We start from the raw sequence: 17,522 nt of genomic DNA on the forward strand, positions 1-17,522 counted from the left end.
TATTTTGTGCAACCAGAAAAAAAAAAAAGACGAGAATATTGTGTACTTGGCTTTAGAAGTGAGGCTCCACTACATTTTGTTTTATAGCCTGTTTGTAGACTGCATTAGGTTGTAATATATCCATTTTAAATGTTATCTGCTGAATAACTGCACCCAAGTGAATCCTTAATTCATAGGTACCATTTTATTGACGAGTGCTATGCAAATAACTTAAAGAGGAACTGCAGACTGCTCACATAATTTGTAATAAAAACCTATTTGATATTCTGAAGCTTACCTCCAACCACTTTACAGATTTTATATATATTTTGATTCTGTACTTGCTAAATATGCTGCAGAAATCTCCCTCCACTAAAGTCTGGCCACAACCATTTTAACTGTGGGCAGCTGAAGCTGCTGCCTGTTCACTTTCTGGATTTACACAGACACACAGGGGGACGCCTCCAGTTCTGCAGTTCTCATTGGCCCTCTTATGACTCATCCCCCTTCCCTTCATGGCAAACTCTCACAAGAGAGCTGTGCATGATGTCCTAAGCCTAGGCTTTTTAAAAGACAAGAAACAGGAAGTGGGCTATATAAGGCATTTACTGGCAGAAAAAAATATGTTTTACTATCCAAAGTTAAAACGAAGGCAGAAGATTTAATAGATGGAAAGATGAAAAAGTTACTGAAGGTCAGCTTAAAAGGAAATAAGATTCACTTACCCTTTTCAGTGTCTGACTTTATTGTAACTAAAGGAGAAAGAAAACAAAAAAGAAAGAATTAGATTTGTCTTACCATGCAGCATTGAAATTTCAACCAAAAAATCCAACAGTTGTAATAGTCAATTATACACTGCCAGCTCATATCCTCTGTGTCACAGTGATGAGAATCCCCTTCCCACCATGCACAGCCGGGATCCTGAATAACCAATCAGAAAAGCCTTGGCAGTGCCAAGGGAAATGGCAGGAAGCACAGTAAATGCAACTCTGAAAGCCTCAGTTGATATTTTCAAAACTCTTTTAGGCTGTGCTACAGGGACACACAAATTTATGCTCAACAGCTTCCAGTTATCTGCTAGAACCTATAGCTTGATCATTTTTTCCCCACAAGTTCACTTAAATATTCAAACATACATTCAGGACCAGAGAAAAGCACAGACGTGTGTCATGCAGGTTAACGTACACAAGCATACATGTGCATTATACTGGGAGCACTTTAATGCCTATGCCAATCCTATACAATATGCAGATAATTACACCTCCACACTGGGCATTTTCAAGTTTCAGTTATAATATCAATGTGCTGCTACATAAGAGGTCTGCTGTGTTTTTTTTTTTAGCAAGTCTAGTTAGTTCACAGGTCAAATCACCTTCTTGGAGGCTGGGGTAATGTTCCGGTAAGTGCTCAGTGTGTATACTAAATATACATGCACTTTATATAGGTCTAGGTTTTGACATTCACAGGCTTGTAGGAAGTGGTATACAACTTTAATGTAATATTTTAGCTAACCTTCAAAAGCTGAATGATATTCTTGTCCAAGGATAATATCATGGGAAATCCCCATGTACACCAGACACTGCCAGGTTCCCATCCCCTGCATACACTATGTAGGAAGTAGCAAAGTTTACTTCTGTCTTCTGTGTTTGCTGCTCAGCAGGATTAAAGAGGAAGTAAACCCTGATGAGTTTACTTCCTCTTTGATTCTCTGCAAAGGTAAAGCATAATGGGCTACTATGCATCGCATAGTAGTCCATTATGTGTCACTTACCTGACAGGAGCCAGCGAAGTCACCGCTGTCCCCTGTAGTCCGGAGCATCCATCTTCTCGGTGGTATGCACATGGGAGCCGCCACTCGCGGCATATCGCCGTTAACAGCGGCGCACTCAGTGCGCCTGCGCCGTAGACAGCAGTGCCTGTGTTTTGGCAAATATCTCCTAAACCGTGTAGGTTTAGGATTTATTTCTTGGACCTACAGGTAAGCCTTAATCTAGGCTTACCTGTAGGTCAAAGTGGTTTGTAAGGGTTTACAACCACTTTAAGTCAAGCCATTCATTTTAAATGTTTTTCACAAAGTACTACAGTAAATATAGGATTTGCAGCTCAAATGAAATAGGTCACTACAGCTGCAGGAAGACCAGGACAGCAGTCGAGTTGGCTGTGCATAGAGGAGATAGATCCGTTCCCCATCTCCTCTTTGAAGATTGAGGCTGCAAGCAAAATGGATTATGTCACTTACAGTTTTGGCCTGTGCTTCCTTGGCTGGTATCTGTGTCTTGGAGGGTAGAGGAGGGATCAGGGGTATAACAGACCCATGCCCTCAGAGAAGAGTATCTGCTTTTGCCCAAAACCATTACAAGAGATTTTGTTCATCCCTTGTGATAGCAGTAAAGTATTTTATTTTATTTTTTTTTTTTAAGTGAAAAAATGTAAATAAAATAAAAATATTTCTTAAAGCACCCCTGTTCCCCTGTGCTCAAGCACAAATGCATACGTGCACGTAGGTCCCGCACGTATGCGAGGTATCACCGTATAGGTCACAGTGAGAGTAATGATTCTAGAGCTCACGTTGAACACTAAATTAATAACCTATGAAGGATTTTAAAGCATTACAAAAGGACAATTTTAGATAATGCAGTTTGTCGAAAAGTTCCAAAATTTCAACAGTGCGTTCAATTTTCAATCTTGAGACTTTTGGTATTTATTTACTTGATGCAACAGCGTCGTTTATATTTTACCAAATAACTGGGTATTATATACAATAGTGTTTGTGTGCACAATATTAAAGTGTATTTTTTCCTTAAAGCGTTTGTTAACCCCAAAAAAAACAATATGGACCCTGCGCCTTTAGGGCCGGTTCACACTGCGATGCGCGGCGAGGCGTCTCCGACTTGCCTCGCCGCGACCTGCACGGACCTCAGCGGCGACTTGCAGAGGACTTCTGTATAGAAGTCAATGCAAGTCGCCCCCGAAGTCGCCCCAAAGTAGTACAGGAACCTTTTTTCTGAGTCGGAGCGACTCGAGTCGCTCCTCTCAGAACGGTTCCATTGTACAGAATGGGGGCGACTTGCGGGAGCGAGGCGAGGCGAGCCGTGTCGCCTCGCCTCGCGTCGCAGTGTGAACCGGCCCTTAAAGCATGCTATAAGACACAGTATTTGTCTTGTGTCATTTGGCCCCCTGTAACACCTAAACAACCTGGCCGACCCTGCCCGTTTCTCTCCACCCCTTTGTAAACCATGTGACCACAGTATCATGGCTGCTGATACCAGACACCGTGGTCAGTTTACATGTCTCTCTGTCATGAGCAGCCTGTCTGCTCTCCTCCCTGATCCAGTATCCTCCTCGCCCCTCACCTCTCTGTGTGTGAGCTGCCGCTCCTGCTGCTCTCATAACACTAACTTGTATACAGCATCAGCACTGCCCCCCTCTGTGAATGATTTATAAATGCTGTAAATACCCAATTTAAAAGCTGAGATTGCGATCACATGACCAGGTAGCCCTCTCCTCTCCTGCAGACTGACATAAGCAGAGGAATCTCAGCCCCACCACTTTACAATCACTTTAATTAAAGCTGGATTGCTCAGGGGTTGGGAAGTTTCTCTATACCCTACATAAAAGCTACACAACCTATCACTTCCATAAGTGACAACATATTTCTGTGGGTTTGTGTATACAATGTAGAAACGGAAAGTCATCTTCTCTAAATGACTTGCCCAATACTTAGTTTCTACCAATATGTTACACTAACAGCAGTTAACTGTGAAGCTCTCCAGCACTTCATAACTTCCTGAGCACAGTTATAAATCAAAAGGTCACAGTAGCAAGATGTAGTTTTGCAATTCATAAAGCTAAGGCAATAAGCCATTATAATTTCTTTTAAGATACTTGTGTTAAATCTTAAGTTTTAAAGTATTAAAAAAAAAAAAAAAAAAACACACAGCACAAGGGACATTACTTATGAATGAAGAGTGACCCACATGTTGGTTGCCCCTGTACTAGGTTAAAATTGAGAGTCCTCGATCGCTTGGATATCCCCCCAGTCTCGATCTTTAACTTCTGGTGACGTTATTATGAGCGGTTGAAGCTGTCATAGACAAGTAACGAGCGGTGACTATGCCCATCCTTTAGGCCCCCCCAAACCCCTCGGCCTCATCAATAGAAGCAATGAAAAGCACTCTATGAATGAATGCAGGACAGGTGGATGAATGAAGGGTCTGCCTCCTCCATATAGAGCTTTTTATTGTGGGAACAGATAGTACGGCTTCTGTGAATGGAGCATGCGGGTGGAAAGGGTGGGCATAGTTGGTACTTGACAACATCATTGCCCCCAGGTCCTACTAGGTACTGGTATGAACTCAAAATGGGTCAATGGCTTGGTTTACCTTTACATGTTATATGGATAGCTAGGATGTGAACAGCTGAAACAATAAGCATTTGATCATATTTAAATACCTAAAAAGGCAAATCACAAATACACATGCTGCCTACATCTACAGAGATAGTTGCTGTATTTGTGCAATCAGAACAAAGAACCAAGGTAGATATACTGCCAAGGTTACTTGTGTGTTCTATTGAATGTGATTTTAGGTTGAGTAACACAGAATCCTGTTTCCTTTTTTATTTCATTTTATTCTCATACCCCCATAATCTAGTTCCTGTTCCCCATGTGGTGACAATATTCCCAGTTAAGAACCCCTAACTGTACACTCTTACAGAAAGGGTATTTTTTTTTTCTTTTTAAACATTCAATTTATTGAGACATTAAGAAAAGTATAACAGGATTCACACCATTACAGTTACATAGTACAGCGAATGCATTTTTGATAAATACATTAGTCAGTATAATAATCCTTCAAATTCATATCTTTAAATTCAGTTTCTAGCTAGTAAACCTCCAAGAATAAACCTATTCACCTCTAGGGGAGCAAACTGTGAACAGGTCCAGTCTAACACAAATAAACATAAGAGAAAACCGGATCTTGTCCAGTAAATCAATGTATTCTAGCGAGTCAAACCAATCAGAAAATGAAAGCAGCACAAGTCATTACAAGGAATAAGTGATACCAACAGGCTACCTAGTGGTAGTTAAGACTGAGCATCTTTTAGTATTGTAGATGCTTTAGGATGTATGATCATACATGCCAGTGCTTCTTAAAGTGAATTACGTTATAATTTTTAAGTGCCAACGGTAATTCATGTACGCCTGGGTGTTGACTAAGAATGACATCACCCAGGTTAGGGGCCTCAACTGAGTTCCACGTTTTTGTTATGGTAAGTCTAGCTGCTATAAGAATATTCGCCACTAATATTCTGTATTGAAATGGGAAAGTGTCAAGGTTGATACCTAAAAGGGTCATAGCAGGCGATAGTTTCAACAAGTTACCTGTGAGAGAGGCAATAAAGGTGGATATCAAGTCCAGAAACTGATCAGATTTTTACAACTCCATAAAATGTGGAATAAGGAACCAACTTGATCCGTACAACGCCAGCATAGTGGTGACGTAGATGGATATATTTTATCTAATTTGTAAGGTGTTAGGTACCATCTATTCAATATTTTCTGGGAGTTGTCCCAATGCTCTAAGCAGGATGTTGGTTTGGTTTATTCTCATAGCATTGTAATTATTGGTTATCCTCGCGCTACAATGGCTAAACAAGAGAGCTGATATGGTTGCAGCAAAACACCGACAGAGGTGCAAACCCTCCCCTCAGATTATGATAGTGATAAAAAAGTGGTGTTGCGCTCCACAAAAGAACTAAATTAATTCAATAAATACCTAGATAATGATAACAAATAGTGAATAAATAATCGCATACAGGATCTAAAATACACTCTATGCGACTATTTAAAATCAATTATTTCAAATTGTGCAACCTATTTAAAGTATATCAATGCCATTTAAACATTGTAGAAACCATTGTAATGTGACCAGTATAAATATTCCAAATCCAGGTAATACAAATATTCCTAGTAAAGTGCAAGTGAAAATAGGTAGTGGAATCACAAATATAATTCAGCCAGTGATAATGAAGATACAAAAAGTATAAAATCCAAAATGTGTCTCAATCCATAAAGTGCATCCAGTGAAACAAGTAAAAAAATAAATAAATAATAAAGATAAAATTAAAAAACAAAAATCCAAAGAACTGAATTCTTAGAGTGTCTCTATTTATAGAAAAAAAGGCAATCCATATCAAACCATGCAATAAGTGGGTGCACACTGTGCTATATAACGTACTAGTTCAGTGGATGAAAACAGGGGATAATTCCATCGGTGATCTCCCAGATCCTCAAGACAGGTGCTCACACACTGAGTGCAGTGGGTACCTTACCTCACTGCTGTCAGTTAAACAGCAATACGTTCCAATGGTTAGGGAGGGAGAGAGGAGAGTGCCTGGCGTTGCTCTGGTGGGAAGGTTGCGATTTATGGTCCATGGCTGAGTACCCAGAGGGGATTGCCTGGAGTGTCTGCACCAGCTGAGAACATACATTCTAACCATTGGAACGTATTGCTGTTTAACTGACAGCAGTGAGGTAAGGTACCCATTGCACTCAGTGTGTGAGCACCTGTCTTGAGGATCTGGGAGATCACCGGTGGAATTATCCCCTGCTTTCATCCACGGAACTAGTACGTTATATAGCACAGTGTGGACCCACTTATTGCATGGCTTGATATGGATTGACTTTTTTTCTATAAATAGAGACACTCTAAGAAATCCGTTTTTTGGATTTTGTTTTTTAATTTTATCTTTATTATTTATTTATTTTTTATTTTTTTACTTGTTTCACTGGATGCATTTTATGGATTGAGACACATTTTGGATTTTATACTTTTTGTATCTTCATTATCACTGGCTGAATTATATTTGTGATTCCACTACCTATTTTCACTTGCACTTTACTAGGAATATTTGTATTACCTGGATTTGGAATATTTATACTGGTCACATTACAATGGTTTCTACAATGTTTAAATGGCATTGATATACTTTAAATAGGTTGCACAATTTGAAATAATTGATTTTAAATAGTCGCATAGAGTGTATTTTAGATCCTGTATGCGATTATTTATTCACTATTTGTTATCATTATCTAGGTATTTATTGAATTAATTTAGTTCTTTTGTGGAGCGCAACACCACTTTTTTATCATTCTCATAGCATTGTACCAACATTCGTCCGAAAAGCATTGTCCTAAATCTTTTTCCCATTTATACATATTAGGCTTTTTATCATATTTAGGATACTGAGAAAAAAACATTATAGAAGAAAGCTATACTTTTAGGTTTTACAGGTTTGTTAATGGTGAGGTGTGATCCATTTAAAGATGGAATTTCAAAATCTTGATGTGGATTAAAGCTTTGCAGACAGTTAAGCTTATTTAACTTATCATCAATAGTGGCTTTGTATCCTGAGGGGACTTCTTGTTATTGTTTTGCTATACCGTTGTATGTACTTGTCATTGGAACATTTTATGTATTCTATTATCTGAATGCCCTACCTTGTTATATCTGTTACTTTGTATAGCACCACAGCAGATTAAAGTGCTATGGAAATCAATAATAATAATTATAAATGCTCTGAGAAGAAGGAAAAGGCGCTTCCTGGCCAAATGCTTTCTACATGATAGCAGCATCAATCTTCACCAGATCATTAGTGTGTATACAGACGACATCCTGCATCTTCCTGACTTCCTGTGACAGCAGATCTGACAGTTCTTTCTACTTGACTCCTGGCTGAGACACCTGTCATCTGTCCGAACACATCACTTTTCACATCAGTGCCTTTCCTATTAGAGATTACGTTAGACACCCTTAAAGACGAAGAATGAGATCGGTAATCAAGAGAAACATATACAGAGTTGACAACAATATCAGCAGTCAGTACATCATTAACCATCAATACCTGCTAATACCACTAATCTGACTCACTGAGCCTTAGAACGATATGAATGGATGCCATTGATGCAAATGAGAAGCTATATTGCAATTCGGTGCAAAACATACATACATAGTTGTGGAAACAATGTATATATGCCAGTAGAAAGAAGTAGTATATAGATTTTTTTTATATAAATTATATTGTATATTATATTTTCATTTTCTCTCATACTTGCTCCAAGTTTTCCTTAAAGAAGAACTATGGTCAAAAACAAAAAATCAGTATGTGATATAAAGCTGTAACCTGTTAAATATGTCACAACATTTCCTATAATCAGGAGACCACTCTGCTTCCTCTTCTCTGAATGCCTCCATTGCCCCCTTTTACGTGGTGCCACTCTGTATAGACTACAACGTGTCCTACTGACATCATTTCATCTCAGACATCCTGGCAAGGCTTCTCCTACTCCCCTTCACAGTAGCCCTGTGATGCCCCGCCCACTCCTGCCTATGTTCTGCCCAAGCTCCGCCCTCTCCTTCCCATGTTTACTGAGCTTGTTTTAGTCTGTTTGGCTTCTACATGTAACAGGAGACAACAGCCATGAGAAAAGCACACGGCGTATGAGTGCATGCAGATTTAGCAGCAGGTAATACATTTCAATACTATTATTAAATAATAAAATGTTTCTAACTTTAATTGAGCAATTCTGCAGCTGCACTGGCTGACACCTTGGATCATGGCGATTTTGTTTTACATAACAGACACCCAGCTATTGATTGACAGATGGGCGTATGGTATGTAAAATAGACTGGGTGTGATACAGGGCATAAGGACTCATGGGAAATGTAGTTCCCTGTGGGAGATGCAGAAGCTAGCTCAGAGGAAGGAAATGACATGCTAGTTCTGCTGAACTCCTCCCACCACCACTGGCATTATAGAGCAAAGGAGTAATGAATAGGGGGATTAGAGACCACAATTGCATCTAAATGGTAGGAAAATCATAATCTCATTTGTTATATTTATTACCATGTGTAACTTTGAGGTGTTTACATGAGGATTTATTACAATGAGCATGCTGCCTTTAATTGTCCTTTAAAGGTAATAAAGCTCTAGAACATGACAGGCCTGAACATTTCATCCGGGGGGAAATGGCACCCCTGTGCTCGGAAGCTCCGGGTATTTCCAATGGATGAATGGAGCTGCAGGGGAGCGCAACAAAAGGTAAGTATCAAAGGGTGGAGGTAGGCTTTCAAGAGAGCCTGTCGTTTTGTCCCATATGGGAAAAGTGTCACATGTCCTTTAAAAACCAAAGCAGCTATTGGGGCTTCCTTGTAGTTTTCCATAAAGGTAAACTTTAACAATGAAATAAAAATACTTCTGTATAACTTTAGTACACAATATTTCAGGCAGACAGGAAAGGGGTTTCCATCTGATATGGTAGATGTCTTCCTATCCCTGAGCCACATCAGACAAGGGTGGGGTAAGGACAACTGCTGCTAAAAGCGGTCTGCTCTTCAGTATGACTATGTGAGAGAAGAATGATTTCAATTAAAAAGTAACTTACAGTGCAGAACAATCCCTATTAAACAATAACTTACAGCAGACAACAATCTCCATTTCACCATTAAAGAATAACTTACAATGTAGAACAATCCCATTAGAAAATAACTTATAGCAATATTAACTAAAGAATAACTCAATAGTGCGAATCTTTTAATTACATAACTTCTGAAATGTCTGCGTTTGGGAGTCCACAAGCTATATCCACCAGTTCAGCTGCCAAATTCCTTTCCTGAACAGGAATCTGCTCACACCCTCCAGTAGGGGGCACAGGCCGAAGATGGGCCAGGGGTTTTACAATGGGTTGCATGGGCAGCCTGTCTTTTACGATACACTGGAAGTAGGTGTCTGTTCAAGTAAGGACATTAAAAGCACAATAGAAGATGAAAGATGTAGTCTAAAAGTCTCTTAGACCCCCAAAGGGAAGGAACATAATGTTGGAACAGGTGCATCTGAATTACTACCTCCTGTGTAATGCCTGGTGAGCCTCAAGAACACAGCATGCAGCCTGGGAAGTTTCTGCAAACTCCAAGTATAATCCATGCAAAAAAAGGGAGAAAGGCTGGTGCCATGGAAGTCAGCTAAAACATCATTTTATTACTGCAGGTGAACAACAGTCAAAAAAATCCAACGTGTTTCAGCCATCGGGCCTTAATCATGCAATGATCCACCTGTGGTAATAAAACAATGTTTTAGCTGACTTCCATGGCACCAGCCTTTCTCCCTTTGTTTGCAAGGAACGTCATGTTACTTGCTAATGAAAGCATCTGCACTTCTCTCTGTTTACTAGTTATTTCTAGTTACTACTCTAGTTAAATAAAATCAGCTGTCAGATAACTCATCTGATATAATCCTTAGTGCCCATTCACACTACCGCAACTTGTCAGGCGACTTAGCCGCCTGACAAGTCGCGCTCCGTTCTGTACTATGGAACCGTTCTAATAGGAGCGACTCAAGTCGCTCCGACTTAGAAAAAGGTTCCTGTACTATTATTGGGGTGACTTCAGGCGACTTGCATTGACTTCTATACAGAAGTCGTTTTGCAAGTCGGTGCTGAAGTCGTGTGCAGGTCGCGTCTGAGTTGCGCTGCAAGTCGCGTCGCCCCTGTGTGAACGGGCACTAACAGTCCCAATCAAGGGGCTATAGGGAGAGTCAGGAAATTTATATCAACAGCTGGAGGGCTAGAGCTTGTGTCTTTTATGCAAAATGCAATTATAGGCAACTAATGCTTTGAAGCTAGTAAACCCATGGAAGGTTGCGAGTAGAAAAGAACAGCAATTAAGAACGATTTTAATAACCTGCCTGATCAATGTTTGCACAGAAGTGTCAGTTGAAAGCAGTGTGGCTGATCCCGCAGACATGAAATCATTGGCCAACCCAGCAAAAAAAAAGAAAAAAAAAAAAGGTCATATTGGGCAACTCTCATCTCACATGTATGAGAAGCATTATTCTGAACAGATCAAAGTGTGCCATTTCATGTTTCTCTAAATCTCAGTAGAACAGCTGGCCAGCTTTATTTCCAATAAATGGTGCCCCTGAGTGGGAGGGCATCAGCGCAATGCTACTTTGTCATACTGATGAATCCTTGAGCTGAGAGCAAAGCTTATTTCTATCAACGTTCTGCCAAACTTTTTTATTTATTAACATAGTGATGTGCAGGAATGCAAAGTATAATATTTTTCTCAAACCAAAAAATGTATTTCTTCATACAGAAAAAGAAAAGGTCCTCTAAGACCTTCAGAGCATCATCAGTTGCAAGTTACACGCAATGTACCGTAATTAAAAGAAAAGCATACTCACAAAACACATTTATCAGCTCTTTTACCACATCCTTGGATACTAAGCAACATCAAAATGTAACCCCCTCTTATCTCTGCATTTTCTTTCCCTGTGATCTGACAGTTGTCATCACGTTTCCAAACCAAAGTCAACCATGCTTTCTCTATGTTAAAGCCGTCTATGCTGGCACTGTAAATAATGACAAGGAGCATGTACAATGAAGACATATACCTGTATGATTTGATGTTTTTGATGCCCAGAGCCATAAAGAATGATTTCACTAATGTGCTGCACTCATGTAATCGCTAAGATCATAAACCGCAAAGACTGATAACTTAGACACTGAATTAAGAGCAGGACCTCTTCCTTGTTCTGAGTTATTTTATGCAGCTACAACAGACATCCACAAAGGTAAAAATAAAATAAAAAATGAAACCTCCAAAAAAAGGTTCCAAAAAGTGTGGGGTACAGGCAGGCCCCAAGTTACAAACATCTGTCTTACAAATGACTTATAGTTACAAACAGAAGGAGACAATAGCAAGTGAAAGGAAATGTGTACTTGGTTGTAATACTCCTAGTCGGTATCCCCAGCACCATCCCTTCTCTGAACTAGACCCATGTAGTCCTCTACAACACATACCTGTGTCCACAAGTTGTTGGCCATACTGTGTCCACTGTACACGGTGTTTATCTCATCCATTATATGCCGAGCCATATGGGGGGCTTTCAGACCTTGTGTACTGCCACAATGCTTCCATTTTGGTGCACGTAACATTTCTATCTCTTCTACAATGCTGTACAGTCTCTATTTAGTTCATTTTGTATAAAAACTTCAATAACTGTAATCCAATTTTAAAAAAAAAATGTTTTACATTGGTTTAGGCCTGACGACAGGTCTCGCAGCAGAACAAAAAGTTGAGGAAGAGGCAAAAGGTTATATTTTAAGGCTCCATGCACAAAATGTTTTTGAAGCTATTATGAGCATTTTTTTTCTGCTCCTAGAAGCAAATAGTGTTATCCTGCATTAACAAACACTATTTTATGCTAGAAGCTTTTTCAAGCTTCAGTGTTTAGGAGCAGAAAAAAAGTGTGTTTTTTGTAGAGTTTTTGGGAGTGTTTATCTGGCAGAAAATGCCTCTAAAAAACGCTAAAAGCTTTTTTAGAGTGTTTTCATTTTCTTTCTTCATGTACTGTAAAAACACGAGTCAAATTCCAACGCTCCTAAACAGTACTAAAACGCTACTACAAGCCGGCACAAAAACACGCTTATCAGCATTTTTCATTCAGCGTTTTTTGTTCTTGTTGAGCTTAAATAAAGTGTGCATGGAGCCTTAAGTTGCTAGCATTTCTAACTAAATAAAGCTAGTGTGTCTTAAGAAACAAATGCATGAACTCTGCAAAAAAAATGTTCTAGAGAGGATAGGTTCAAGCCTTGACAGCCAAGACATTTGAGAAAGCTTAGGAAAACCCTAATGGCCTCTGCATTATATGACTACTGTGTTACCGTTACTGCAAAGCTCGTGCAGCAGATGTAAAGAAAGTATGGCCAAGAGTTCTTGCATTTGAATATACAACTGCAGTATTTCTAGAAGTAAAGAACACTGCTAGTCATTGCTAGTGTAACTACGAAAATTAAAAATATAAGCCCATGTCATATACAGTTGTGCTCATAAGTTTACATACCCTGGCAAAATTTATGATTTCTTGGCTATTTTTCAAGGAATATGAATAACAACAAAAACTTTTCACTCATGCTTAGTGTTTGGCTAAAGCCATTTATTAGCAATCAACTGTGTTTACTCTTTTTAAAATCATAACAGCAACAGAAACAACCCAAATGACCCTGATCAAAAGTTTACATACCCTGGTGATTTTGGCCCAATAACATGCACACAAGTTGACAAAAAGGGGTTTCAATGGCTATTAAAAAGGTAACCATCCTCACCTGTGATCTGTTTGCTTGTAATTAGTAAGTGTGTATAAAAGGTCAATGATTTTCTGGACTCCCGACAGACCCTTGCACCTTTCATCCAGTGCTGCACAGACATTTCTGTATTCTGAGTCATGGGCAAAGCAAAAGAATTGTCAAAGGATCTGTGGGAAAATGTAGTTGAACTGTATAAAACAGGAGAGGTATATAAAAAGATAGCCAAGGAATTGAGAATGCCAATCAGCAGTGTTCAAACTCTAATCACGAAGTGTAAAACGAGGTGTACTGTTGAAACCAAACCACGGTCAGGTAGACCAACTAAAATGTCAGCCCCAACTGCCAGGAAAATTGTTCAGGATGCAAAAAAAAAAAAAAAAGAACACAAATAACTTCAGGTGAAATACAAGACTCTCTGAAAACATGTGGTGTGGCCATTTCAAGATGCACAATAAGGAGGCATTCAAAGAAGAAAGATGGGCTGCATGGTCGAGTCGCCAGAAGAAAGCCATTACTACGCAAATGTCACAAAATATCCCACTTATAATACACCAAACACAGAGACAAGCCTCAAACCTTCTGGCACAAAGTCATTTGCAGGAGGTGGAGGTGGATCGCTGATGTTCTGGGGACGTGTGAGCTACAAAAGGCACAGGAAATTTGGTTAAAATTGATGGAAAGATCAATGCAGTATGTTATCAAAAAATACTGGAGAAACATTTGCATTCATCAGCCAGGAAGCTGTGCATGGGACGTACTTGGACATTCCAACATGACTATGATCCAAAACACAAGGCCAAGTCAACCTTTCATTGGCTACAGCAGAATAAGGTGAAGGTTCTGGGGTGGCCATCTCAGTCTCCTAACCTCAATATCATTGAGTCACTCTGGGGAGATCTCAAACGTGCAGTTCATGCAAGACAGCCCAAGAATTTACAGGAACTGGAGGCTTTTTGTCAAGAGGAATGGGCAGCTTTACCATCTGAGAAGATAAAGAGCCTCATCCACAAATGACTTCAAGCTGTCATTGATGTTAAAGGGGGCAATACACAGTATTAAGAACTGGGGTATGTAAACTTTTGATCAGGGTCATTTATGATTTATAAAGAGTAAACACAGTTGATTGATAATAAATGGCTTCAGCCAAACACCATGAGTGAAAGAAAAGTTTTTGTGTCATCATTCATATTCTCTGAAAAATGCCCAAGAAATCAAATTCTGCCCGGGTATGTGAACTTATTAGAACAACTGTATATACAGTATCTCACAAGAGTGAATACACCCCTCACATTTTTATAAATATTTTATTATATCTTTTTTCATGTGAAAACACTGAAGAAATTACACTTTGCTACAATGTAAAGTAGCGAGTGTACAGCTTGTATAACAGTGTCAATTTGCTGTCCCCTCAAAATAACTCAACACAACAGCCATTAATGTCTAAACCACTGGCAACAAAAGTGAGTACACCCCTAAGCTAAAATGTCCAAATTGGGCCCAATGTGTTAATGTTTTGTGTGGCCACCATTATTTTCCAGCACTGCCTTAACCCTTTTGGGCATGGAGTTCACAAGAGCTTCACAGGTTGCCACTGGAGTCCTCTTCCACTCCTCCATGATGACATCACGGAGCTGGTAGATGTTAGAGACCTTGAGCTCCTCCACCTTCCATTTTGACAATGCCCCACAGATGCTCAATAGGGTTTAGGTCTGGAGACATGCTTGGCCAGTTCATCACCTTTACCCTAAGCTTCTTTACTAAGGCAGTGGTCATCTTGGAGGTGTGTTTGGGGTCATTATGTTGAAATACTGCCCTGCGGCCCAGTCTCCCAAGGGAGAGGATCATGCTCTGCTTCAGTATGTCACAGTACATGTTGGCATTCATGGTTCCCTCAATGAACTGTAGCTCCCCAGTGCCGGCAGCACTCATGCAGCCCCAGACCATGACACTCCCCACCACCATGCTTGACTAGGCAAGACACAGTTGTCTTTGTACTCCTCATCTGGTTGCCGCCACGCATGCTTGACACCATCTAAACCAAATAAGTTTATCTTGGTCTCCTCAGAACACAGGACGTGGTTCCAGTACTCCATGTTCTTAGTCTGCTTGTCTTCAGCAAACTGTTTATGGGCTTTCTTGTGCATCATCTTTAGAAGAAGCTTCCTTCTGGGACGACAGCCATGCAGACCAATTTGATGCAGTGTATGGTCTGAGCACTGACAGGTTGAGGCACACCCACCTCTTCAACAATGCTGGCAGCACTCATACGTCTTTTGCCCAAAGAAAACCTCTGGATATGACGCTGAGCATGTGCACCCAACTTCTTTGGTCGACCATGGCGAGGCCTGTTCTGTTAAACCACTGTAAGGTCTTGGCCACTGTGCTGTAGCTCAGTTTCAGGGTCTTGGCAATTTTCTTATAGCCTAGGCCATCTTTATGTAGAGCAACAATTCTTTTTTTCAGATCCAGAAAGTCCATTCCCATGAGGTGCCATGTTGAACTTCCAGTGACCAGAATGAGAGAGTGAGAGCGATAATACCAAATTTAACACACCCGAGACCTTGCAACGCTAACAAGTCACATGACACCGGGGGAGGGAAAATGGCTAATTGTGCCCAATTTGGACATTTTCACTTAGGGGTGTACTCACTTTTGTTGCCAGTGGTTTAGACATTAATGGCTGTGTGCTGAGTTATTTTGGAGGGGACAGCAAACTTACACTGTTATACAGTACAGGCTGTACACTCCCTACTTTACATTGTAGAAAAATGTAATTTCTTCAGTGTTGTCACATGAAAAGATATAATAAAATATTTACAAAAATATGAGGAGTGTACTGTATATCAGAAATAAATCATACTGTACGCCTAAAATAGAATATATCTGAGCGTTGCATTTTTTTTTAAGCTGCAAAAGGTGAAAACATTTTATTTGAAAGCTGCAACTTATATTTTAGGTTTAGAGCACTTTCACACTGCCTGCATTCAGGCGTCGGTGCCGCTAGTTTATGGCAATTTACCGTAATTTTTGCAGCGCTTTTCGGGTGCTAGCGGGGTGCTTTCAACTCCAGCTAGTGGCCCAATAAAGGGTTAAAAGCGCCGATGCCGAGGCTCTGCTCATTGATTTCAATGGGCAGGGGCGATTTAGGAGTGGTGGATACACACCTGAAAAACACACCCAACGTGAAAGGGGTCTTAGAATTCTTCTGATCACTAATTAAATAAGCAGCAGCAGTGTTTATCCTCCAATAAAGCCTCTATTTCCACCCTCTTCCAGTCATCCCTTGGCTTCCCTTCAAACACTGCAGACCCATAAAGCAGATCCCACATGCTCCCCGCCACACATGCCCTGTTATCATAACATCCCAGTATGACTCTCAGAACCTGATCCAAGCAAAAAGTCTGTACTCAAGTGATCTCTCCCAGTCTCCAGTGACTACATATGCTCCCTGCATTTTAAGATTTAAAGAGCCTGAGGTTTAAACAATATTTCATTTTGTAAATGTTAAGAGAAACCTCTATAATTATATTCTTTTTATATACAGCCCACAGGAATTGGGTACACTGGTTAACCACCCAGCGACCAGAGCGATGACGATCAGAAGAATGTAACCGACTCTTTTCCTATTTGTTTCTCAGCTACAACATGCTTGGGCACAGTGTAGCGTTCTGTCACTCTCTGCCCCTTCAGAGTGCCCATGGTGATAGAAGTGTGTGCTTCTGAGCATAAACACACACTAACAGACAACCTGTGCTACATACTATTTCAGAAACTCAACACCAGATAAGCCATAGATCTATGCCAGCTGGGCATCATGGGGTTAATAATACAATACATTTTATAGAGTCAGGATTTGTTTCCTTGAAAAGCCTGTGTGCATTATATATTCCCCAGCGGTCTTTTCTAATCAAGGACTATTCTCCAGAGGTAATCGCTAAATGCTCTCCTGAGTCTTCCACTGGTGCAGCATGCTTTCTCTGTAGGAAAAAAAAATCACATTCATGGGCATATTTCAAAGAAAAGTCCAAACAATAATTATGGTGTGGATTCCACAGTAACCCATAGCAACTTCTGCAAGCGGATAATAATCCCAATCCATCTAATGACTGTGTATACTTTGTTCAAACACTTTTTGCTTTGCCTCCCCTTACCAGGGCACAAGTGTCACAAGCTTTATGGGCATCAACACACAAGTTCCCAGCATTGTTGGTCTGAAGGATGTGGACCTGAGATGCCGTTATCCCAAAAAAAAAAAAAATTAAAAAATTCATACCACACTCCTAATATTCCATATGCAGAAACACCAGCTTGGCTCGGCTCTCAGATTGGGACCAGTGGCTGCATCCATGCCGCTGCTACATCTCAAGGAGATATGAATGGGACTGCATGCACACAG

General features: G+C 40.2%; 1 protein-coding gene across 3 annotated transcripts in view; it reads right to left on the minus strand.

Moving 5' to 3' along the window:
- The window catches only part of ZDHHC20 (zDHHC palmitoyltransferase 20), a 167,281-nt gene that overhangs the window by 113,032 nt on the left and 36,727 nt on the right, over positions 1-17,522 (minus strand). For all 3 annotated transcript variants that reach the window (XM_077484016.1, XM_077484014.1, XM_077484015.1), the window contains exon 2: positions 705-731. In XM_077484016.1, the coding sequence (XP_077340142.1) occupies positions 705-731 (27 nt within the window). The remainder of the gene's footprint in view (positions 1-704; positions 732-17,522) is intronic.

This window comes from Lithobates pipiens, unplaced genomic scaffold, assembly GCF_037356315.1.
Source record: "Lithobates pipiens isolate NorthernLeopardFrog02 unplaced genomic scaffold, aLitPip1_a1.2 Scaffold_16, whole genome shotgun sequence".
Lineage (NCBI taxonomy): Eukaryota > Metazoa > Chordata > Amphibia > Anura > Ranidae > Lithobates > Lithobates pipiens.